At 34.7% G+C, this 9,148-nt stretch overlaps 1 protein-coding gene across 5 annotated transcripts in view; it reads right to left on the bottom strand.

Annotated features, from left to right (window-relative positions):
* Window positions 1-686: 686 nt before the first annotated feature.
* The window catches only part of LOC117406465 (RNA-binding protein 26-like), a 28,486-nt gene continuing 20,024 nt past the window's right edge, over window positions 687-9,148 (bottom strand). For 2 of the 5 annotated variants that reach the window (XR_009329426.1, XR_009329423.1), the window contains exons 19-23: window positions 8,650-8,853; window positions 7,103-7,189; window positions 6,449-6,562; window positions 4,136-5,608; window positions 687-3,719 (exon numbers count right to left, since the gene is read on the bottom strand). Coding sequence is in view for 1 of the 5 variants with exons in the window: in XM_034010519.3 (XP_033866410.1) it covers window positions 5,519-5,608; window positions 6,449-6,562; window positions 7,103-7,189; window positions 8,650-8,853 (495 nt within the window). In the remaining 4 variants the exon portion in view is untranslated. Of the gene's footprint in view, window positions 3,720-3,759; window positions 5,609-6,448; window positions 6,563-7,102; window positions 7,190-8,649; window positions 8,854-9,148 lie in introns of those variants that run through there. The other 3 variants (XR_009329424.1, XR_009329425.1, XM_034010519.3) reach the window with 3 other exon arrangements.

Here is a 9,148-nt window from a genome sequence, read left to right as displayed (position 1 = left end):
CACTGAGCTACAGCCAAACCTCACACTATAAGGGGTTTATTTGCACTACAGGACCAATGCAGGAATTTTATATGGTTTACTTATAAAGCTTGAAAGATTACAACTTTAAAATGGTAAAAATAAAATAAACATGTAGTACACTACATAGGTTTTCCCACTTGAAAGTGTTTCCCCCACAGCTGCAGTCTCAAAATGTAAACTACAAAATCAAGTGAACTTCAAAGAAAAAGAAAAAAAGAAAGCAACGGAGGCTGTAGTGAAGCACAGTATTATGGAGTTCCAGATAAGTATCAGTAAGCAAGTACAGTAAAATATAAATCTGTTTCTTTTTTTTTTAAAGATGTAATGCAGTACTGAACTAGCCAAGAACACTTCTCCCAGTAACTCAAAGCCTTAGGATGCCAAATGATCCCCCCCAGAAATCCATTGGTAATCTATACATATGACTTACATTCTTAGTAAACCACAATGCCTTCAGTACGTTTATAAAAAAAAAAAAAAAAAATGAAACTTAGTGAAAAATCTACAGTACCTTCAGTAAAATTACACTAAACTTTAGAATTGGTAACAATTCACATGTAACCAAGGTTCAAAAACCTATTGAAAAGCAGTTGGATCAAGTGGGTCAAATGCATTGTGAAGAAACCTTTTTTCTCCCCTCTACTTTATAAAACAAACCACACAGGACAATTAGATATTTCATTTAATTTCTCGAAATAGCTGGTAATAGTAGCTAAATTACAGTACAAGCATTTGTCTTCACTTATTTACATCATTTTACATGACATTGCTTCTCACACAGGTTATTTACCAGATGTTAACATTTGTTGCATTCATAAACAAATACAGTATATGTTTTTCTAAAACAGATACAACTATTTCAAGATGACAAGATATGATATAAGGCTGGTTCATTTACTGAAATATGTATTAAGTATGAGAGAGAGAGAGAGAGAGAGAGAGAGAGAGAGAGAGAGAGAGAGAGAGAGAGAGAGAGAGAGAGAGAGAGAGAGAGAGAGAGAGAGAGAGAGAGAGAGAGAGAGAGAGAGAGAGAGAGAGAGAGAGAGAAATGCTTTAAGGAAAAGCCTACTGGATCACATGGAACCAAAACGCTTGCAAAAAAAAAAAAAAAACACAAAAAAAAAACACTTCCCCCATCCATCAGTATTAATCTCACACATTACAAAGGCTTCATCCATTTATCTTGTCGACACAAATTAGAAATTCAAGAGTTTTAACAAATGAGCCTGCAAATGTAAACTTATTAGGCCATATATTGTTTACTACACACTGTGCTGTGGTCTCTGCAAACCTGTCACTTCAGTGTTTTCTTATTTTGTGTTATTGATGAAAGCTAACTAATCACATTTTTAATGTTGTCTTTGGGGAGAGCTGCTGAGTGACCATAAGAAATAAACTACACCACATAAATCCACCCTATTAAATGCTTGAGTGTCTCTTATGATAAAGTAAGAATCTGACATTGTTACATTTGTCAAGCTTCTGTTGCAGACACCTTAAAACTGGGATTAATTAAAATAATATGTCAAATTTGCAAATTGTACAGAGCATGTCAAGACAGAAAACAGACTATAAAACATCCCGTGAACTTTTTATTTTCATTGAATTACCCAAACTACTTCCTTTCTTCAAAGTATAAGCACAGTTTAAATGCATTTTTCTATACCTAAAATAAGCAAACAAAATTAATAAAACTAAAAGCTTAAAAGATACCGCCATTGAGTCTAAAATATTGCAAATGTTGAAATACTACATTAAATATGAGCACATTTTCTTGACTAGTGCACTTCTAAAACTAACAAACCATGTGAGCAATTGTTAATGAACTGTTACAAAATCAACAGGTTAAGTAATTAGCCATACATACCAAGATCATATCCTTAGGACTTTGTGTAATCTATTACAATACTTAAAGTTCACTTGTTTTTTTCACACACTTTGTGTAACTGGATACACCAGCAGCAATAATGCACAGCACATGAATTGAGGATGAAATATTTCATCCCAAGTTCCAGACATTTTTAAACAGATATAGAGACTTTTCATATGGGCTTCTGATGTAATGATATGATGTCTCTCAATGCAGTGCATAATTACGCAGGAATTGAGTTCTGGACACATTGAGGTTGGTACCAGCAAATAAATCCAGTGTCTTGATTTGGATTCAAAGTAGAAAAAACAAATTGCCATGAAATTAGCAAAACTGCACAAGTGGAGGCACATATAACTCAAACATGAGAAAAATAAAGTGGAGATTCAATTTCTATACACCATGGTAGTCAAAATTCAAATATTACCTTCCTTTCCAATATTGTATCATTCTAATAAAATAAATATAAAAATACCAAACTGAACTACCTTGAAGCTACCTTCTTACAGTAAACAAACTTCATACAACTAAACCAAAGTTTTAAGCAGAAGCATTTGTACTTGCTTTTATTTTACCTCCCATGCTATTTTCACAATACAGTAATTAAAAAAAATAATAATTACCGCAAGTAAAAGCTTTTGCTGTTCTTTGTACCGAGTTGGTTTAAAAAAAATAAATAAAAAAATAATTGTAAGTGCAATGGCTGTCTCTTCCCATTTATTAATTGTGTTTGCCTGCAACGTGGACCTAATGTAGCCAAGTGAATGTGCCAGCAGTAAAAGCTGGTGGGCAGGGAAAGTAATCCCAAGGGAGGGTTGAGGGTACTTTGTGTTTAAAAGCTACATGTTGGGAAGTACAAGCCAAGGGAAATTTGGGGGAGTCTTAATGATAAACAGCGAAAATCCAGCTAATCAAATTTTTCACAATTAGTTGAACAACAACTGTGACAGGCACGGTGCTGAGCATTTTCATTTCTGGGCTCTGATTTGGTTATCCGTCCTATTTTATGCAAATGTGATGCGACGGGAGATGCTGGGAGCACTCATGCAGGCCGATCAGTCACAACAGGGGCTGCAGTGCACAGCTGAGGGGCCCAGATTAAATGGAGTGAATGCTGATGGATAAATGACAACACTGCTGAAAGGTTCATAAACAGATTTCAGAAGGTTTGCCTAAACCCCCAGCTGGCAAAAGTACAAATATAATTATCACCAATAAGAAATGCTGAGAGGATAAAGTGTAAAAAAGTGACATTTCACATTATTTTTTCCATTTTTTCCATCTTCAAAAATACAATATATATATTGTTTTGACAAAATCCATGACACTTGAGAAGTTATAATACTGATACCAAGTAAAGTTAGTTGTATTAATAGATAAAGACCCGACCCACTCCACTGCAAATAATTTCAACATATTGGAGTAAACAATAAACTGCTCAGCTGAAGTAATGTAATTGGTCTTATTTACATGTAAATTAAATAATAATAAATCATGTACAAAACATTAACATACTATACATGTCAATGATTATATAATGATTATACAGCTATACAAACCACCACATTTTAAACTAAGAGGTGTATTTGATATTGATTGGAATACAAAAGTGCACTGTTCATCAAATTCATGCTAAAGCTATGCAAGATGTAAGTTTTGTCACCATTCTTCTTGAACAGTGTTTTAAAACCTGTGACTTACAATAGCCCAGAAGCTGTTTCTTGTATTTGAGATACATTTCAGGGGGATCCCATCAGGGCAAGTCATGCAAGCAAGATGTGAATCTTGTTGGCTGGGCTGCCGATCTTGGGGGTCCACAGATAATGGCCTACAGGGGTAAAACCCAATACATTTATTAAAATTCCATCTTTGGAACATTTTGAAGGCGTAATCTGATTAATACAGCTAACAATATTTTAAAGTGCATGTAGTGTATATTTAGCTGTTATGATCACGTCATTAAGGCCAGGTCAACATTCTTGGAAGAGCAGGTACTGTCTGCAGGACAAAAGCTTGCAAATGAAAAACTGTAGAATACAAGTATGGGGTGTGCAAATTGACCTATATTTAGGTCTGTGGAACTCTGAATTGGGTTACACTTTCATTGATGAGAAGTTACATAAATATTTCAGGATTGCACCATGCTCCTTCAGACTTGTTACTGCATTTCAATTTGTTTTCACCTTACTTTAAAATCTTACACACACCTTTGCATTTTACAAAATAAAATCTAAAAGTTCCTACCTTTAAAAATGTTACAAGGTAAATTTTAGGTTCCACTTTTCATTTGCCCAAGAGCTCCATGGCTGAACTGAAAATCAAAACAGCAAGTGTTAGAAAGGTAAAAATATACACTGAAGAAAACTTTAGAAAAATTTAGTCTTAATAAAAGTAGAGACATTGGGAGCTGGGCCCAAGAGAAAATGTGTATTTGCATAATTTGAGAAAAAAAGAAAAAAAATCACTTACTGTTTTTTTAGTTCCCCTTGAACACAGCACTAATGTAAGGTACACTTACACAATGAATTCAATGACAGAAATAAATCACTGGTCTACTGTTCTAAATTACAAAACTGTGAATTACATTCTGATATAAACAATCAAACACAGGCGAGGCTCAGGAGTTTATATAGTGTAATACTTTGGGGCATTGGTCTTCGTACATGTGTCAATTAGATCTGGAAAGGGTAAAGTAAATAGATAAATCACCTGCTTTATTTTTATGAAATATGTGCTTGGCATTTTTCTTGTGGCAACAGGTCAGCTGTAGCAGGTTCTTCCCTCTGGTCTCCAGTTGTAGTTTGAACCTCCTCTAGGCACATACTTACTGCTCTGAATGACTTCCAGCTTGTGTAGATGTGTGTGCCACCATAGCTCAGTGGTGGGGTAAAATGGATTTCAGCTCTTTTTGTGAACATAGGGGTGGGGGGTTTGGAATGGTCTTAATTTTTTTTTTTTTTCTGTTAATCTTTTCAATTGCCTTTTTTTGTTATTGCTTTGTTTTGTCTTTTGCTTTTATGTTATAGACCATTCCATTTCTTTATTTTTTACATCTCAAAAAAAAAAAAAAAGTCAAGAGACTTGGAAGCAGATCGGTCATACAATGCATCATTAAAATCCAATACGTAAAACACGTACACAAAACTCAACAACCAAAACGGTTGTTACTATACATAGTAAAGCCTACTATGCAAAGTAACTTATTTTTTCCCCCAAATACCCAACGTACGTTTGTGGTTGTCTCAGAACTCATGAACATTCATAAAAGTTATCCAATGTAACCTCATTCCATAATAACATGGAACCACTCTCTCAATAAAACAAATTTGGTCACTAGTAATAGACCAAATTGGTAAAAAGAAAAAAAAAGTACTCTTTAAAGGTCATGTAACATTGTACATTACAGAAGAATAAAAAAAAGAAAAGCTTTACATGTGTGCCTCCTACAATATTTACAATCGTCTCAAACATAACTCACAAAGATGTACTTCTGCTTGCATTTTTATAAACTTAAATCTTCATTAATTTCTAGTCAAACACACTACTAGCTGTTAAAAAGTATTTCAAAACAAGTCAGATAAGCAGTCTGGTGTAGGTGCTGACAGCCATGCGTCAGGGTCTGGTAAATTATCTTCTCCATGCCCGAGATTCATTGTCATCATCTTCTTCATCATCATCTTGAAGTAAAGCATCATCTAGCAAGGACTCCGACTGAAACTGTAATAAAACAAACACAGATAGAGCTACATTTTCCCTGCACAATATTCACAATCGAACCTGACAATCATAGAATACAGCTGTGTACCAAGTATGAAGCCAATCTCAACGCATTAGATCTATCATCCAAAAACATGAATATTAAAATCAACAAAACAATTGTTTAATCTTTTTATTAAAATACAAGGTAACAAAGTTGTGGTCTTTGTTAATTTTTTTTAGGGGTGCAGTCAGTCTCAGGAGTGCAAAATACCACTTATAAAAGGACTGCAGAAACTGAAATGCATCTCAATGTTTCCCTAATAGTCATAGTTAAATATGGGTTTACTTTGCTGTTTGCTACGGATTACTCCATATGGATTCAGACTTGCAAACAGTGGGTTCTTTAACAAACATCTGGTTTCAACATCCAGACAACTGCAGCCTTCTCTGACCTCTCAATTATAATTAATCAAAAGTAGCCTAAAGCAGTGACCTACAGCAGGCAATTACAGTTCTTTATTTTCTTGCAACATGGAAAACACCTAAAACAATGAAGACCATCACTGGTGTGAATTCCTCACCATAATCTAATGGCCATATACCATGAAACTGCAAAACATTACCAAGATTGTTTCACATGATTTGGAAAAGTGACCACATAGTAAAGCATTAGTATACAACACCAAAGATGCAATTCCCAAAAAATTGGTTTCAAAAGCGATGAGTTTTAATTAAAAAAAAAAAAAAAAATAGTGCAGCACATGATAAAACTGTCTTCCTAAAAAGCATTCAAAAAAGAAAAGATGGAGACTCAAAAAAGTAACATACATGATTTTTCTTCCGACACAGAATACTAACCTCCTCTTCATCGGGTTCTGCTTCCTCAGGATCAGCACTAGTAAGGGTGGTGACAGGCTTATGCCATGCCAGTTTAAGGTCCTGACCTTTGAACTGAGCCCCATGAACGGCAGCCTAAAAACAAGTCAAATTTATTAAATTACTAAAAAAAACTTAGCATTCATCTCCAAACTACCCTCCACCCCCTCCCAAACTAATTTAGCAATATTTTATTTGGAAAAATGTAAATGAAAACATTGGATCAGGAGGTGTGTGACAGAGGTTATGGCCTAATAAGGAAAGAAATCAAAGTCTTTCACAGGTGCTATAACATGTTAGAATTGAAGATTAACAAAAATGTTGCCCCATTGTAAAGGACCGTGCAAGCTTAAATCACTGTGGGGTGTGGGGGAAAGTAGGGACTTGGCAACCAGTGTTGAGAATGTGAACACTAAATAGCAGTACACTAACTGTACAGATTTCATTTAAACATTGTGCCAAATCCTCAAAGCAGCATCATTTGAAACTCACAGTGAAAAAGTGTGTACATGTTTTAACTTGATCACAACTATTGTGCTTATGTTTACAATTACAGAAAGGACAATCCAGTATTCCATTGCTGACTTTACTGTATTTTAAAGCTTCTAACATCCTTCCAGCAGAATATGTACTTACAGCCTCCGCTTCTGCCCTTGTCCTGTAGGTAATGACAGCATTAAGAGACGAGTCGTCAATCTGCCAGTCTTCAATTTCACCAAATTGCTTTGAAGAGAATAAAAAAGAATGATAACACATTTCATCTTCAGCACAGAAAGAAAGAAATGACTTCCCGACACTAATTGTACGCATCTGATTTCCATAGTAAAATTGGCTTGCACACCTGTGCTGTTCTTGGATCGATCCATCACTCAATAATCACATTTGGTAAATCTAACATTTCGCCTCCAAAATACATCTTTGTTCTAACCCCTCAGCAGCAGAATCCTTCATGCTGTTATTACAAGTAGGTGTAAATAGGTTTTTGCATTTTACCAGTCCCATTACCTTCAGACTAGTTTGTTCCAAATTTCCTCATAGAATTTTGACATGCCAAAAACCACATTGAACATGACCCAAGATTAGGTGTATCTGTTCTGTGTATAATATATTCACGTATTATGTATAAGGTCACAAGTTCATAGAAAAAATGTTACGGACCACGTTCCCTTCTCCCCAAACTATGTGAGCTTCCATATAAAACTGTGAATGCATCATTATTTATTAAACAGTATGACACAAACATGCATTTTATGGAAATTAATACATTTAATACATAGTGTTGCTGTCAATTATGAATAAAATTATTTGAGATATACTGTACATAAATATAAATTAAGCACTAGAATGTCTCACTAACCTAGTAATTGTCATTTTTAAATATGCAAATTCTATTTCTAAATGTTTTGTTTTCATACACAAAACTAGAAATGGTAGTTTATGAACAAACAAAAAAGTAGCATAATCTACCCCTCCCAAAATATCCGGAGACTGAAGAGTTGGAAAAAGATTAAGTAAAATAGAAATGCGAAAAAAAAGAATCTGTATCAATGATATTTTCACACATGTAATGGTACTTTATTGAAAGAATCATTGAAGACCGCTTGTAAAAATACTGTATGAAAGTCTGTATCATTAACACTACAAGCGCCAAGCCAGTCAATTTGACAGTTTTGGGTTTTTAAATTTAAATTACTCTGCATTCTGGAATGTAATGCGCATGCCCGTACATGACTTTACCTAAATGTATGTATTAGATATACGGGGCGGCATTTGAGCCACATATGCATTAGAAATTGATAATTACAAGCACGTTTATCTAGAAGCGCCAAAACCAGTAATTAACGGGTTATTTCAATACATATTTATTTATCAAATATAGCCTATAATCTTCACTAAGTTATGATTTTCATATTTCTGATATCGAAATACATGCACAATATCGACATAAAATGTTCATATCATTGCCCACCACTACTTGGCACTGAAACAGTTAATGATTTACTGGCTGACGCCTGTAATTTAAATTTTAAACTGCAAAGTACACACAGGAGCTGTATTTGAGATACTTTTACACAAATGCTATGGGCGTAGAAATAAGTGCATAGTTAGCCAAGGGAAAAGAATTCAAGTAAGATAAATACAATCTATGAGAGTCTACCCCCTAAAGGCATCTAAATACTTACTGCAAAATAAGGAAGCAAGTCTTCTCTATCAGGTTCAGTAAAACCAGAGATCTCTAAAGCTCTTGGGCGACGGTCCACCACCGCATGCAGTGGGGCCCCTCTTCCCCTTCCACGCATTCCTCTGCCACGGCTTCTAAGTGCCCCACGTCCCCGGGCATGTCCCCCCCTACCACGTCCAGACGACAAGATTCCTCTTTTGGCAGCCTGGAATATAAATATAATGTAATCATAAACCAAGATTGCCATGTTATAATTATGATTTGGATTTGATTTCTCTCATAAAAATGGTTTAACGTGCACATTTACAGTCAACTCACAATATTACTGGCTTATATTCCTATATGCAAATGTACAATAGTCCTTGAGCAGTTTAAAAAAAATAAAAATAAATACAAAATAAAATGTAGACCAAAAGTTAACAGCGCCATCTTCTGTTACTGTTAAAAACTACAACTGGATGTTACGTATAGTTGTGCTTAACTTTCCTATAAAAATATTC

This window comes from Acipenser ruthenus, chromosome 8, assembly GCF_902713425.1.
Source record: "Acipenser ruthenus chromosome 8, fAciRut3.2 maternal haplotype, whole genome shotgun sequence".
NCBI classification, from domain to species: domain Eukaryota; kingdom Metazoa; phylum Chordata; class Actinopteri; order Acipenseriformes; family Acipenseridae; genus Acipenser; species Acipenser ruthenus.
This window is presented reverse-complemented; position numbering and strand designations above follow the sequence as displayed.